The 14,595-nt window shown below is 47.6% G+C and overlaps 8 protein-coding genes, besides 1 other annotated feature; 1 reads left to right on the top strand and 7 right to left on the bottom strand.

Annotated features, from left to right (window-relative positions):
• Positions 1-98: 98 nt before the first annotated feature.
• Positions 99-865, top strand: FFUJ_11444 (uncharacterized protein; the record flags this gene model as incomplete). XM_023570344.1 has 2 exons in its annotated part: positions 99-494; positions 545-865. 2 exons carry the CDS (start codon positions 99-101, stop codon positions 863-865), a joined length of 717 nt encoding a protein of 238 aa, XP_023437469.1.
• A 270-nt stretch (positions 866-1,135) lies between these two features.
• FFUJ_11445 (related to aflatoxin efflux pump AFLT) lies at positions 1,136-2,788 on the bottom strand (the record flags this gene model as incomplete). The annotated part of the gene is made up of 1 exon (XM_023570345.1): positions 1,136-2,788. One exon carries the CDS (start codon positions 2,786-2,788, stop codon positions 1,136-1,138), a length of 1,653 nt encoding a protein of 550 aa, XP_023437470.1.
• A 614-nt stretch (positions 2,789-3,402) lies between these two features.
• FFUJ_11446 (uncharacterized protein) lies at positions 3,403-4,332 on the bottom strand (the record flags this gene model as incomplete). XM_023570346.1 has 4 exons in its annotated part: positions 3,403-3,569; positions 3,621-4,094; positions 4,144-4,194; positions 4,242-4,332. The coding sequence occupies 4 exons, from the start codon at positions 4,330-4,332 to the stop codon at positions 3,403-3,405; spliced, it is 783 nt and encodes a 260-aa protein (XP_023437471.1).
• Positions 4,333-6,715: 2,383 nt separating this feature from the next.
• Positions 6,716-8,296, bottom strand: FFUJ_11447 (related to carboxypeptidase; the record flags this gene model as incomplete). XM_023570347.1 has 3 exons in its annotated part: positions 6,716-6,790; positions 6,840-7,658; positions 7,706-8,296. The coding sequence occupies 3 exons, from the start codon at positions 8,294-8,296 to the stop codon at positions 6,716-6,718; spliced, it is 1,485 nt and encodes a 494-aa protein (XP_023437472.1).
• Positions 8,297-8,836: 540 nt separating this feature from the next.
• Positions 8,837-8,909, top strand: a tRNA (tRNA-Cys).
• A 192-nt stretch (positions 8,910-9,101) lies between these two features.
• Positions 9,102-9,837, bottom strand: FFUJ_11448 (uncharacterized protein; the record flags this gene model as incomplete). XM_023570348.1 has 3 exons in its annotated part: positions 9,102-9,563; positions 9,609-9,735; positions 9,791-9,837. The coding sequence occupies 3 exons, from the start codon at positions 9,835-9,837 to the stop codon at positions 9,102-9,104; spliced, it is 636 nt and encodes a 211-aa protein (XP_023437473.1).
• A 926-nt stretch (positions 9,838-10,763) lies between these two features.
• On the bottom strand, positions 10,764-11,703 carry FFUJ_11449 (uncharacterized protein; the record flags this gene model as incomplete). XM_023570349.1 has 3 exons in its annotated part: positions 10,764-11,447; positions 11,499-11,625; positions 11,672-11,703. 3 exons carry the CDS (start codon positions 11,701-11,703, stop codon positions 10,764-10,766), a joined length of 843 nt encoding a protein of 280 aa, XP_023437474.1.
• Positions 11,704-12,236: 533 nt separating this feature from the next.
• FFUJ_11450 (uncharacterized protein) lies at positions 12,237-13,128 on the bottom strand (the record flags this gene model as incomplete). XM_023570350.1 has 2 exons in its annotated part: positions 12,237-13,041; positions 13,094-13,128. The coding sequence occupies 2 exons, from the start codon at positions 13,126-13,128 to the stop codon at positions 12,237-12,239; spliced, it is 840 nt and encodes a 279-aa protein (XP_023437475.1).
• A 291-nt stretch (positions 13,129-13,419) lies between these two features.
• Positions 13,420-14,306, bottom strand: FFUJ_11451 (uncharacterized protein; the record flags this gene model as incomplete). XM_023570351.1 has 2 exons in its annotated part: positions 13,420-14,209; positions 14,257-14,306. The coding sequence occupies 2 exons, from the start codon at positions 14,304-14,306 to the stop codon at positions 13,420-13,422; spliced, it is 840 nt and encodes a 279-aa protein (XP_023437476.1).
• Positions 14,307-14,595: the final 289 nt, after the last annotated feature.

A 14,595-nucleotide genomic window follows, 5' to 3' on the forward strand; every position in this document is an offset into this window, starting at 1 on the left:
ATGTCAGAATAGCAAGACCTGGAGACATATAAGAGCATACGATCAGGAGTAATATGAGAGACAATACTTTTTAACATGAATCAGATTCACGCTTTATAATGTCTCCTACAATCTTCATCGTTCCTGGGTTCTATGAAGGCCCTACGGTCTTCCAACCTCTCTCCAACAGCCTCAATGGACGAGGCATTAAAACGGTGATCACAACTATTTACAGCACTGGAAAGCTTCCTCCAGAAAGACCGACCATGGATGATGATATTGCCAACATCGTCAAGGACCTTACTCCTGTCGTCGAGGAAGCAGGTGAAGAAGGAGTCATTGCAGTCATGCACTCTGCAGGCGGTTTCATTGGCAGTGGTGCCCTCAGGGGCCTGACGTGGAAAGCCAGAAAAGATATTGGAAGGACTGGAGGAGTCAAGAAAATTGTCTTCATCTCAGCCGGTGTCGCGCCTGAGGGATTCGAACAAGGACCAATGGAGTTCTTTGACTATCATGTAAGACCTTCCATTACCTTCTCATGCCTATACTTCTAACCCGTTTCTAGGAGTCAAACGGCACGCAGTCTTGCAAAGATCCCAGAAATTTGCTCTATAGCGACTTCTCAGATGAAGATGCCAACAAGTGGCTTCCGGGTCTTCAACATCAGGCCGACAGAGGCTGGGCGACCAAACTCCAGTATTGTGGATGGAGAGAGGTACCAAGTGTTTACATCATCTGTGACGGGGATAGGATACTACCTGCTGAGCTGCAGGAAAGGTTTGCGCGTCTGGCAGGAAGCGAGATCGTGCGGATTGGTGCCGGACACATGGTGCAGTTGAGTCAGACTGAAAAGGTAGCTGACATCGTCGCTTCACATGCGGATTAAAATGGTCAATTTATACGTTTTGAAAGGGTAGGCGGTAGCAAAGATAATGTTAGTACAGTCTCTATTATATAGCCATGGTAATGCCGAAGTCAGTAGTCCATCTGATGAAAATGTCAGCTCGCCATCCTATATGTTTCCCGCTCGCAGGACCTTGATAATGGCAGTTTTCTGAAACAAAAGTTGCTCACAGTGGGAGGGTAAACATAAACCGGTCCATCCTGCATTCAAGGCTACAAGGCCGCAGAGCAGCCAGCAGACCTCTATGTGATTTCATTCGCGTTTCTCCTTGACTGATCTCCATTCCGTCATCAGGCTTCCAACTATTGCAAACGAAGCCAGCCCTGCTACAAGATACCATGTCTGCCCAAGGCTTCTATCGATTGCAACCAGGACCTCTCTTGTGACAGACTCTGGCATATTGGTGATCATCTCGGTAAGGCCGCTGTTGCTGATTTCCGTTCCATTGAAACCCGGTACGACACCATCGAGGTTACCTGAAAGTCGGTTTGTGAAGAGCACCTGGGCAATGGGCACTGATATAGCGGGGCCGAAAGATTGAGCAAACAGCATGATAGATAGGCCAAGCGGGACGTCTTCGGCTGGGAGAACTGTCTGTACAGCAGTTTGAGGGCCGATGAACCCAATGCCATAGGCCAGACCTGAAAGCGCCGAGTAAGCGATAAGCTTTTCGGAACTGGTATCAATCTTGAACGTGGTGATGAGTCCTGCAGCAATTGGCATGATGATGGATGCGAAAACCATGAAAGGCGTGTAGTAGCCGAGTGCGCTTGTCCCTGCTCCATGGATGAGTGAACCGACTGTTGCCGCGATGATGATGGGTAACATCATGTAGCCACTCTTGACGGGGGTGTATCCACGAACGAGCTGATAGTAAGTGGGCAGATAGTACTCCAGCACGACGCCAGTGCTGTTGACGCAGAATATGAAGATAAAACCCGCTATCACGCAGCGATGCTTCATGATGCGAGGCGGAAGTGCAGCGACATCGCCTCGGCGGATTTGATTCCAGATAAACAATGCAAGGAGACCAGCGAATGCAAGTAGAGGTCCAATCACCTGACCGCTACTCCATGGATAAACAGTACCCGCCCATGAAAGCGCGAGGAAAAGGCTTGCAAGCGCTGGAAGGAGCAACATGTTGCTGACAATGTCAAGCTGAGCAACCTTCTGCTTCAAAGACAGTCCATTAACTTCACTGGACTTTTGATCATTCGACAGGCAAAATATGGTAAGAACAAGAGTCACGGCACCAGTGGGCGCGCTGATGTAGAAGCACCATCGCCAGCTCAAGGTCTGAAGCGCACCACCAAGCAACGGCGCAGCGATGGTAGCAAGACCCTCAGCAGCCCCCAGAACACCAAGGAAAGCAGGCCGTCGACGAAGAGGCGTTGATTGAGCGATGATGATGAATGAGCCAGCGAACAGCCCTGCGGATCCTAGTCCAGCGACAGCTCTTCCAACAACAAGCATTGTCGACGAGACAGCAGCGCCTGAAAGCACAGATCCGACTATGGAGATAGCATTAGACAGGAGAAAGACACGCTTGACAGAGAAGAGCTTGTATGCTTTCCCGAAGATGAATTGGAAAGCACAGACACTGAGTCTGAAGGCGGACGAGTACCAGCCGACGTGAGCTACCGTGTGAAAGTGATTGGTGATTGCTGGTACTACTGTACTAACTATATTCATGTCTATGCTGGCGAGGACGAGGATGGAGACCACAGAGAGTATGGTCAGCCAGAGTCTGACGCCTGTTGCGTACTCTGCGTCCGGCAAATCATTTGACTGCGCAGCATGGCCCTCGGCAGCAATGTCATGTTCACAATAACTATTTTCATTATCGTGGTCCTGCTGGTGGACGTGCGGTGAAGGTGTCCGTTCGAGTATGATAAGTTCTGCCATTGTTGTTGTTAAGACGATGGTTAGCAGAGTAAATGAGGGGCTCGGGGTTGGAGGCTGGATTCACAGATCCCTGTCATGCAGATCTTTCACGGATTACATCTGCTCTGCAGGGTTACTAAGCACTACACAACACCTTTGAGAGCTAATCAACATAATGAGAGGACTACACACAAGCACAGCTTAGCGGACATCCAGTTCACAGATCAGTCCGGGAGTGTTGATGAAAAGTACATGTGATGGTGTTAGGGAGGCAATGGAACTAGAGACATCTTACCTTCATGACATAAAGACGGCAGTTTATTCTGACACCCTGGCCGAGCCCCGAAGATTCCTTATTCTGTGAGGCCAAGGTGCAATATTTGGCAAGCTAACTCCTCTTGTTTGATCGAGACCCAGTCACCAGAGCATACCATACAATCGAGCAGAACGACAGTTTTATGAAATCCAAATTGTATAAATAATTAAAAGGAGTGTTCTATTTAAATAATATGTAGTCCAGGCAGGTTGAAGCCTTTCAGAAGAAGAAAGAATGTATGATGTCAGAAATATGCAAATGCCCAACCCGGTAAGACAGTCCCAAACTCCAAAACCCATCTAAATGTTTAATAACACTTTTACTCCTTGCCGGGGTACTTTCCAGGGTACCACTTTCCATCATCGTAACCAGTCTTGCCGCCCTCATATTTTCCCTCGTGCCAGCTGCCATCGTCATTGCGCTTGGCCTTGTGGTCAGGGTGGTATTGGCCATCATCGAAGCCAGTGCCGGGGCCCTCATATTTGCCTTGAACTCATTAGTATTCAAGCATTCATAGTTTAGAGGTGTGTGACTTACCCTCTTCCCACTTGCCATCGTCACGGCCAGTGTCACCGCCCTCGTATTTTCCCTCATGCCAGCTTCCATCATCCTCACGCTTCTCCTTTCCACCTGGGTACTTTCCGGGATACCACTTTCCATCATCATACTTGGTTCCTGGCTTACCCTCATACTTGCCGGGATGCCAGCTACCATCGTCGTTGCGCTTGGCCTTTCCGCCAGGGTACTTTCCAGGGTACCATTTTCCGTCATCGTAGCCAGTCTTGCCACCTTCATACTTCCCCTCGTGCCAAGATCCGTCGTCGTTGCGCTTCTCCTTGCCGCCGGGGTATTTGCCGGGATACCATTTGCCATCGTCGTACTTGGTTCCTGGCTTGCCCTCGTATTTACCCTCATGCCAGCTACCGTCATCGTAGCGCTTGGCCTTCTTGCCGTCCTTGCCAGGGTGGTATTGACCATCATCAAAGCCAGTGCCAGGCCCCTCATACTTGCCTGGTAGTGGTTAGTAAGGCGAGTTGTTAAAGCTACCGTGAAAACTTACCAGGAGCCCACTTGCCGTCGTCCTTGCCAGTATCACCGCCCTCGTATTTACCTGAAGCTGTTAGTATAAGACTGGATGATGGAATCAGGCAATCATACCAGGAGCCCATGAACCGTCATCGGCGGGTATCGCAGTGGGCAGAGCCAGAGCCGTAGCGGCAAAGGCGATAAGAGTGTATGAGTAGCGCATGTTGAGAGATGAAAGTTTATATGTAAAGAAGGGTTGTTAAGAAAATTGTAGTAGAAGCGATTGAAGCTGAAGCTGTAGTGGAAGCGACGGTGTTGTAGCGAAGGTTGCTGTGATTGTTGTAGAAGAGATGATGATGAGAATGATGAAATACAATCGAATGGAGGGAATCAAGCGCTGTTTATATATACAATTTGTATACCGCTTGCTTCAAACTTTGGCAGTATTGCCCAGATCGTGGGCTTACCTCCCGCAGATGGTGGTGGCTGGCGCCATAGCGGGATACCTCAGTCCAACACCCAAACTTAGTCTCTGGTAAGGCTGAGCTGGACCTCGACGGCCGACATGAGTTCATGTCATGCCCTACGTCAATCAGCAAAAAGCTACTATTTTCGGGTGCCCCGAGCTTCCACGAGAACTTGGGAGCTGCTGCGCCTGGATCATGCCAGGTTAAGATCAGCGCTAGCTGCTGCGCAATTTGAAGCTATCCCCAAAGTGTCAGGGCTGAGGCCTCGATCGAGGGTGGAGGGGTCAGCCCCCAAGACCAGTTTTTACCCCGCAAGTTATAACTGTCATACCCAAGAAACCGGGCTCTGGGGCTGAAAAGACGTAGAGGTCAGCTGTGCCACCACCTTTGCCCTTCCTCACGAGGTCTGCGTTGTCAATCTGGTCTTGGCTTGAGTGATGGAGGATGGAAGGACTAGATCCTTCTCGTATCCTTTGCTGATCTGATTGCGAGAGTTGCATCCATTGTTGCGTAATATGTTTGGTCGCAAAAGTGCAAACTTCAAGCCCAAAAGTTCAGCTTTGCGGCAGGCTCTCGAATCTCACTAAGCCAAACCGTTCTATGACGGATACTCCAGCCCAAGCCAAGAATAAGCTCAGCCCGCCGATGGCTTCGGCCCATTGCTTTAGCTAAGCTTAAAAATAACCAATTGCACAGCCCGACTCAAGTCTGACATGAGTAACCAGAAAATGGTAATGCTCCGTCTGAATGACTTTGGGGAGTACAAGAGACCTCGGGACTCGAGAATGGCGGAGGCGGATGAGGGTGTAGAGAACCAAGACATGCAGAGATGGTGCTATCGATACGAGACTTTGCGTCGCGCACCTGATGGATTTGAGGGCATGATCCGGAACTAACCTTGGAACAAGCCTATTTTTACACTATTATTCAACCGTCTGATTAGATCTCGACTGAATTTGACCAGATGCCGCGGCAGCTATTGAGCTTGAAAGCGAAGGATGCATTATACACTTTATCCCGCTCCTGAGTAATAAATTGGTGAAAAGTGAATCTGGACTGATCTATCGGAGTTTCATCCCCGTCATGGAGGATCAGCACAAATGTCACCATCCATATGCATGATTGACAGCTTTTTGGCCCGCCCGGCTCTGAGCCTCAGTGTCACATGCCCCCAACTTGAATCGATGTAATGTAGCATTGCTTACATGTACTCCTGCAGCAGCCTCAGAACGTGGGATAATTGCGTAATCCAGATTATTCAAGTCTTTTGAGCTGAAAGTCGATGATGCTGAGAAAGCTGACGAGGCGCTGTTTGTAATTATCTCTCGATGAATGCAGAACCTACCCTTCGTGAGAACCAATTGTAACATGTGCAAAACATCGGCATTGCTCAGACTTTTCAGTAGGTCACATCTCTCCTTCACCCCGTTTTCCGCTGGAAAACGTAGTTTCTGGCGTCTTCCTGTAAGCGTAGTCCTTCTTTTCGTATTCAAGGGACATCATACGGTTGTTCTCAGCATCACGTCAGCGACGGCTTCATAACACGCTTTCCTAGCATATAAAAGCCTCCATCGGAACTAGGAAAGAATTCTGTGTAGCCATCTATGTTTTGGAACTTCGGTTCATGAGAGTTTCGGCAGACTTTTCTTCTCATCAAGCATTCACTAGTTCAAGGTAAATGTAAGCTTCGATTAGGCCGGACAGATGATGCTTCCATCTCGCGTCTTACTCGTAGGCTACGAGATAAACTCAACGCCGGTCATGAATTGAGAAGGAACACAGTATAATAAGACATACACAGTGACTATAGAAGGGTTCATGCTACATGAGTACATCGTTTGGTACCCCATTCAAGTACTTAAAGACAAATGACGGGAATAGCTCCCTTCAAACTGCATTTGTCTTGAATAATCACCGGAATTGAAGCAGAGTAACCAAGCGCGTCCTTGGAAGCTTGAGAAATGCTTTTGGGGCAAACTTGGCACGCATAGATAATCTATGGCCAAAGTCTCACTCAAATGTAAGGCTTCTTCACTCTGCACCGTCCAAAGATCTTGAAGACCCAAACACTCAACTCAGATCATCACAACGTCGAATCTTCCAGCCTGAAGACTTCTCCCATTTCGACTCAAAATTTGATCATTTGTTGAAAGTCCGCTTCTTCAACCACCTGTTCACCAATTCCAAACCTTCTTTCGGCTTGTCCTGAGGAACCTGTCACGGCTTGTTAGCCTCAAATCCTCATTGACATCGAAACACTTACCATATGGCCAGCTCCATCAACAGTAACAAAAGCGAATGTAGTTTTCTTATCGGTGTCACCCATCTTGATCTTGACCTCCTTATACCATCCAAACTCATCACCTCCAGCACCCCAGGACCTCTGTCGTTGCGAAACATATTCCGGTTGTCCTTTCCAAGGCATACTGTTGCTCCATCTCAAGTTGCCAGCCGTGTTGCATGCGAGGTCGAAATTTCCTTGGTACATGAGCACATCGATGCTGTGATCGAGAAGATATAGTATCTGTGACTGGGTGCTGATCTCTTGGTCGTATCCCAGACTAAATGCGACCTCTACATCCATGGCGTAAATGGAGTAGTTCGTCACTGCGCTGGGTACGCCCAAGGCATCGAAAACCTTGGGTGTGTTGAGGTACTTCTCAATCAACCCTGCTTGCTTATAGCACAGGTCATCTCCAGACTCGCAGGGTCTGGTGATGTCGAATCTGTTCCTGTTGCCGCCTGTACCAGATTCTCCATCGTACCAACTGATGACTCCATCCCAGCAAACTTGACCAGCAGCGCCGCAGATAGCATGGTCGGGATGCTCATAACAAACCCGTGCGAGGTCAAGACATCGTGGGAGGTTTGCAGCCATAATATCACAGCGTGTGCTGTTGAACACAGGCTTGTCAACTCCCGGGTTCGTGGTGCAGAGTGTCTCCCAGTATCCGAAGTGTGTGTCCAGAGGAGAGACGTAACCGTTACCGATAAGAACTGACTCTAGGTTGACTTGGGGTCGCTTAGGATAGAGACTGTTCTGTGCAACGATAGTCGCTCCCAGGACAGGGATATAATGGCCCTAGAGAATCAGTCAGGTCACGTAACAGAGAAGGCCGGGTCACCTACTCCGTAACTCTCTCCCGAAATATGGAAGGGCTTGTCAGCGAGGTCCGGAAATACTTGGCTCACAAAGAGCTGTAAGAACTTATGCATACTCTCAGCAGCGACGAACGAGTTTGACGGAATCGGCTCTCCGTCATCCAAGTACGAGAAGCCAACACTGGCAGGCTGGTCGACAAAGATATAGTTCGCATTCTCATTCCATCCATAAGGATTATGAACCGTCCCATTACCGTGCTCGTTGATCAAACACGGTCCAAGCTCTTGAAGCAATCCCAGCATTGAGGAACCACCAGGGCCTCCAGTTAACCAAAGCACAAGAGGGTCTGTTTTCGGCGCATTCTTGCTCTCGAAGTACCAGAAGAAAAGGTGCTGGTTGCCGACATCGAGCCAGCCGGTGTACTGCTTCACGCGGGCATCGCATATGGAGTCGTCAACCTGCTCCCTGATGCGGATCGTATGCTCTGGAAATAGCGAACTTTGGTGAACTTGGAACGTGGAGGCTTGCGGTGAGTCTGTGTCCTTGAGTGGTATCTGCGAGGCAAAAGCCCCAAGAGAAGCTCCCGCTAGGAGCAATGCCGTTTTTAGAAAGCCCATTGTTGTATTATCTCTTGGCGAAGAAGTTGAGTCCAGACTTTGAAAAAGGGTATGAATTGTCAGACGGTGAAACGCTGGCCGGGAATGGTTATGTAATCCGCGCGGAAATGACGACAACGTGCTCACCGGGGTAAGTCGCAAAAGGTCTTGCAAAAGGTCCTGTCTCGACTTATCTTTTACCCCGCTTCCACGGCATCTCAATCCGTCGAGGATCAGCTCTAGTCTTGATAAGGAAGCTCGCAGCACATTTTTGCGGTTTTCCGATGAACCTGGAGACCAGGGCAGCGCGTCTCAATCAATTGAATTAGTCGAAGCTTGCGTGCTTATCGTGTGTTTTGATAAGACGGGCCAGAGATGGCCCGTGTTTCGCAATGGCCAGGCGTCAAAGAGAGAGAGTTAAGGGATGCTTTCAATTACTCGATCAATCTCCATGTTCCAGTAATGATGACTTGATTCGACTGAACATTCACCATGTTCCGAACATAACGTGTCATGTTCTCTCGCTACCCTCATCCAACGAGTACTCTAGCTCATCATCAAGGATCGATAGCTCAGTGGTACGAGCGAGGGATTGCAGATCCCTAGGTCGCGTGTTCGATCCACGCTCGGTCCTAAAAGTTTCTTTTTGAACACTACTTGTGTCATATATCGACTTTCTTTTTTATGTATAGTAACCATATTTGCTACATCAAAATTTGCAATTCACTTTATAGCCTCCTTTGTAAATTTCTGCACCTACTTCTATTTCCATCAAATCGTTCTAGTTATAGAAAGATAATCCAGTATACCGCCAGCAGACCTAGGCTCATATCAATGAAAAAAACATCGCTCGAGAACTGGACCGTTCCATGCAAGTGAAAAGCAGTTCCTTGATGAATTCGGGACACTGCTGAGCCATGTCGTCATACCATTCTCTCTCCTCTATTGCCTGATTTTTCCCATGAGCCGGAGATATCATGAACTTCACCACCATTTTCCGTAGTTCCTGTCGATGCTCTGGGGTCGAGTTATAGACCTGGGGGATCAAAGGGAGAACTTCTTCCAGGTTCAGGCCTTGGGAAAGTCCTATACGAACTTTATCCGCTGCATATTGAGCAAGTGGTTCAATTCTGTACATGTCACCCATGGCGAACATGTAAATGTGGTCGGCGAGAGTTGGGACCTTGGAGGTTTCCATGGGGTATGTTCCTGTGTAAAGGAAGTCTATAAGCCATTGTACATAATCATCAGAAAACTCGGACAGATTGAATGTGTTCGTGGAAGACTCCTGCGTCATGTTAGCAATGTCCATCAGGATGAAAGGTAGACTAACCTCGAACTGCCTGGTGCATGCTGCATGGAAGACCTTTGATTGACTGCAGATGATGACCTTATGGACTGGGAATCGGGAAGCTCCACAGGTGAAGGTAAAGTCTGTGAATTCTTGGTTATGTCTGGTTCTGGGACAAGAATTAGTAAGCTGTTCTGATAGATAGTACTCGAGGGGGACCATACTGCCAAAGACTCTTTCGAAAGTTTTTGTTTTCGCTTTCATTATCCATTTTTGATCAAGTTTTGGTGATTTCTAGATACGATATAGGATTATCCAGCGTGCCAGGATTCTATAAATGCATGAATGACAGTCAGTAGAGCAGGTTTTGCAAACGACACCATATTGGCAAAGTATATGTTTCAGAAACTTCGTAAAATCCAGAACTATATATTTAATCACGCTGTGGCTTCAGACTTTCTTTTTGGCCTGATTGGAGATGCATGCCTCTTGTACGTGTTGGAATAAACTCATAAGGAAAAAGATTGTTAATCCACCAAAGCTTATAAAATATAGTAGCCATTCGATTCATCTGTTTATTGATGTATTATAAAGCGTCTTTGAACGTACGTCTTACGACGCAAAGCATAAATCTCCCTTTTCCGCCTTGAACCCCTGGCGATAAGACGTGAATCTTCGCGCTGCTTTCGGTTTCCGAGCTTGTTTTATAACTTGAACCTGAGATTGGTCCTGCCGGAGCAGCAGAACTATGTTCATTGGCGCATACCCTCTGTGATTTAAAATCTGCATTATTAGATGACCTATAAACGGGAGCTTATCGGTAACCGAGACTGTTTGAAACTTCTGTGTAGTTCCATACCTGCAGCTGCGAGTCCTCCTCTTCACATGGATTACGAGCGAGCTCTAAGAGCAATCCTATTGGTAATAAGAGAGAGGTAGCATCTCTATCTCTCCGTGTAGCGTGATGAAGCCCATGCTTGCTGTCACTTGGCATCAGCTGGGATTCAGGAATTCGGGTTGAGTCTTTGCTTGATTTATGGGCAGGATTTCAAAACCTTGCCTAAGCTAAGTTTATTCTAATACAGCTAAGTTATAGGAGCTTTATGATTTCAAGGATCTCAGGAAAACTTCTCGTCCATCTAATTGCTGACATTCTTGCCCTTGACTAACTATTGCAATAGCACTTCATACCAACACCTAGCCCCAACGTGCAAAAGGGGCAACATCATAAGCAGGTGAAAAGGCTCTGGAAGGACGAGCATGACATGTTCCAGGGCCATATGCAAAGAGACTGTCAGAACTAAAAACATTTGTTCCGGGGCCAGGTGAGAGGGCGCTGCCAGCATTGGGAATATGTGTTCGACTCGCATGAGAACGTTGTAATTCCTGAGAGCTCTTTGATAGGTGATGCAGTTTGCTGCAGTCACTGCATCTAGACTCCAGAGGAGTAGTCATAATGGACATCATGACCTCTTTCAGGAAGTCCTGACTAACGTCAGATATCTGGTCGATCACTCCCATGCTTGCCTTCCTACATATGCAAGCCAGCACCGCCTCCCTCGTGTAGACGAAGGTCGCTTCGATAGAATCCCTGGAGACCGCGACGGGCAGCTCATACAGAAGCGGAAGCGATTGGAGAAAGTCCTCCATTTCAACCTTCTTCTGCTTCAGTCGGCTGATATAGAAAGACTTGGCCTGCGATTCAAGGCGTTGGATTAAATACTTGTCTGCCAAGACCAGCATCCACAGATGAGTCGAAAGGGATATCTTGGACGCATCTGGGTTCTTATTTCCATAGTGCCCGACGTAGAAGTAATCGACCATCATCTCGACACATTCTAGGGGGTATTCGCTCAAGTCATAGACTCCTGATGTGGCTTCCTATAGAAGGATCAGTATATCGTTACTGTAACTTGGTTTCCACTTCCTTACCTTAAAATCACTGTTACAAGCGGCATTAAAAACTTTGGATTGTGCACATATTATGACTTTGTGCACGGGAATCTTTGTGCCTTTGCAGAGAAAAGCAAAGTCAGTGAACTGACCAGCTTTTTGGGCCCTTGGAGATGTTAGTTGAGCTTGGACGGAATGTGAAAACAACTTACGTGTGCATGAGCTTCCGTTCCTCGATATTCATGATGGATTGATGGTGGGTTTGGTGAGGGAGAGGTACTGAGTCTTTCTGCTTGGGAGAGAGGATTGAAGGGTATTTATAAGAAAGACGAATAAAGTTATTTCTTGGTAGACTTCTTAAATATGCCTCTCTTTTTGAAAAGACTGACCATGTGCTATGTAGTTGCCTGCTGCCCATGAGGTTAAGCTTTAGGCTACGAAGACAGGTGATGAATGAGAACACGGTAGTTAATTATGTGCTAAAGTTTAACCATTAATTAACCTGATCGTCGGATCACCATTCTCAGTACGATGGCTTCGTCAAGACTTGACCAGGAATTTGGAAAGTGTAAATTGAGAGAACCCTTTTCACAAATTCTGAACAGGCATCCTTCAACCTTCCAGTCACTGACTTATTGTTGAGAGCATAAGCGTTGAATGTGATCAAAAGTGGCCAGCTCATCCAGTCAACCATCAGGGAAGAAGGTCATATCATATGTTGTGAAACTCATTTTCTTACGATAACCGTGTCCATAGAGGCTTTACATCATTCTCTCCTTAAACATACCACTGATTGTACGCATTATTTCCTAGTTTAACATGCTCATCCACATCGAACTCATATTCCAACATCTTACTCCAAGAATGGAGACCAAGTCCGGCGCTGGCGCCCCCCTTGCCACATTTCTTGCATCTACCCTGTAGGACCTCAATCGGAACCGCACTTTTCGACTTGCAAGTTGAGTTGCGGCAGGTACCCATTAGTGAAAATCTTAGAGAGAGGCTGAGAAGGTCTTTCGCAAACTCTGGGCAGTCGCACAGGAATTCTTCAATAACATTTCCCAGTTCGATTGTGGTCAGTGCGGTCCCCAAGTATTCTTTAGCCATCATGAGAGCTCCGACCCGAAGGGTCTTTGAAGTTTCCCTGGGGAGCTCGTAAACTTGCGAGATTGAACTGGCGAAGTCGTGCCAGTTGCAGCTTTCATCCAAGCACTCCAAGTATTTCTTGCTCGCGAGCGCTTGTAGCCCGCCAATGCCATACTTGTCAGCCAGTGTGAACATGGAGGCATGAGTGAACAAGTCGGCATCCTCTGGAATCTCATAGGTCCCAGTATACAGGTATTCAACCATTCTGTTTACGACATCAAGAGGATGGTCGTTCATGTCATATGTCCCGGAGGAAGCTTCCTGGATCTTATTAGCAGGCATGAAGGTATGCATGGTGGCAAACGGTACCTTGAACTTCCCAGTGCATGCTCTCTGAAAGACCGTGGACTGGCCGCAGATGATGATCTTGTGAACGTTGATTGTTTGTCCCCCGCAGACAAAGGCGAAGTCAGTGAACTCGCCGCTTTCGCGCGCTCTGTCCGGAGTTAGCAGGTTCTATAAAGCAAATTGCATAAGAAACATCGTACTTCTGCATCCTGAGTCTGTCTTCAAGAGGAATCATATTGAAGGGGGATAAAAGATGCTGCTTTGAGGGGTTGATACGAGATGTAAAATTAACTACGAACTTGGCGGGCACAGCAGTGGTTTATATGCTACTTCTTCCTCTCTCATACAAATAAAAAAGGTGGTTGGGTAATATGCAAGCCTCAGTCCTCCGAAAGCCCTTCCTCCAATGGTTCCAATGCCCAGAGGCCCTCTGTTCAGTTATTGACGCCACCAATGTTGGTAGGCCTCCCAGCCATCAACAGACGCCTCAACCGAGCTAGAGTGCCAGGGTAACTTGAAGATGGCTTCAACAATTGACAACATTTGCCACCACATGATAGTCATGTACCACATCCATTTCAAAGATCGGACACAAGAGTTCCTGCATCGGACCGTTGCTATCGCACATAAAATGCTGAAACGATTCCTCGTTCTTAAACAGCTCAGCCTGACTCAGAACGTATCCCGCGACCATCCGCCGCAGTTTCATGGGTACGAACTTGCCTGAAGCCAAGACAAGGAGCTCCATCACAGGTTCCCAAGAATAGCCCCAAGGTATAGTTTCTTCCATGGCGATGAAAAGCTTGTCCATTGCAACATCCATTAATTTGTCCATGCAGTAGCGATCTGCAAAGACGCACACTTGGGCATGATGTAGCAGTGTATCTGCACCGACGTTCCCTGCATCAGGCGGCTGAGAGATGGGGGCGTACTTGTAAGCAAATACTTGCCACAAACGATTTAGTCGGGGTGTATCGCGACTGTTGGTCTCAGAGAGTCCTGGGTGGAGGCGGACGTAGTTCGCCCAAAACTTGCCCCAGTGGCTCAGCTCTTCTTCGGCAGGATCTCTGTCCTCCTCGTAGCCATTTTCTTGGACGGGGTTCGTGTAGTTGCCGGTGTATGCAAACTCCCAGAAGCTCAAGAACACGTCTTCCTGGAGGTCGATCCATTCGACGCATTGTTCCAAAGCTTCCTTGAAAGGCCCGTTAACAAGGGCGTTCAGGACGGGTGAATGCTTGGCAACAAGGGCCGCGTGGATGGTAAACTCAGTTTTGTCAGGACCAACGATGAAGGTGAAAACCTTCGATTTCGCGATACTGCGTGGCTGTCAGCTTGGTTCGGACGAAGTTTCCACGAAGCTTACCTCTTGGTTGACGGTCGATCCAGATCCTTGGGATTTGTGATTTGATCCATTGTCTTTGTGTTGATTATCTTCAGCGTAGGTATTACAAAAGCCAAGTGGATGGGAGAGATGGTAGAGGACAGTTTGTAATATATCGATCTTGGGGTAGCAAGCTTCAGCGGTGTGACTCAAGAAGCCTACGATAAAAGATTAGCAGATAAACTTTCAGAAATGAAAGTTTGTTGACAATACCTCTCCTTACTGGCTTGCCAGCCCTTCCCATAAAGCATAAATGTTCAATGGTAAGGAAATAATTTCTCATCTATATCGTTTCAATTTTCAGTAACAACAGGAATGGTA

The sequence above is a fragment of the Fusarium fujikuroi genome, chromosome FFUJ_chr11 (genome assembly GCF_900079805.1).
Source record: "Fusarium fujikuroi IMI 58289 draft genome, chromosome FFUJ_chr11".
In the NCBI taxonomy this organism is placed as follows: domain Eukaryota; kingdom Fungi; phylum Ascomycota; class Sordariomycetes; order Hypocreales; family Nectriaceae; genus Fusarium; species Fusarium fujikuroi.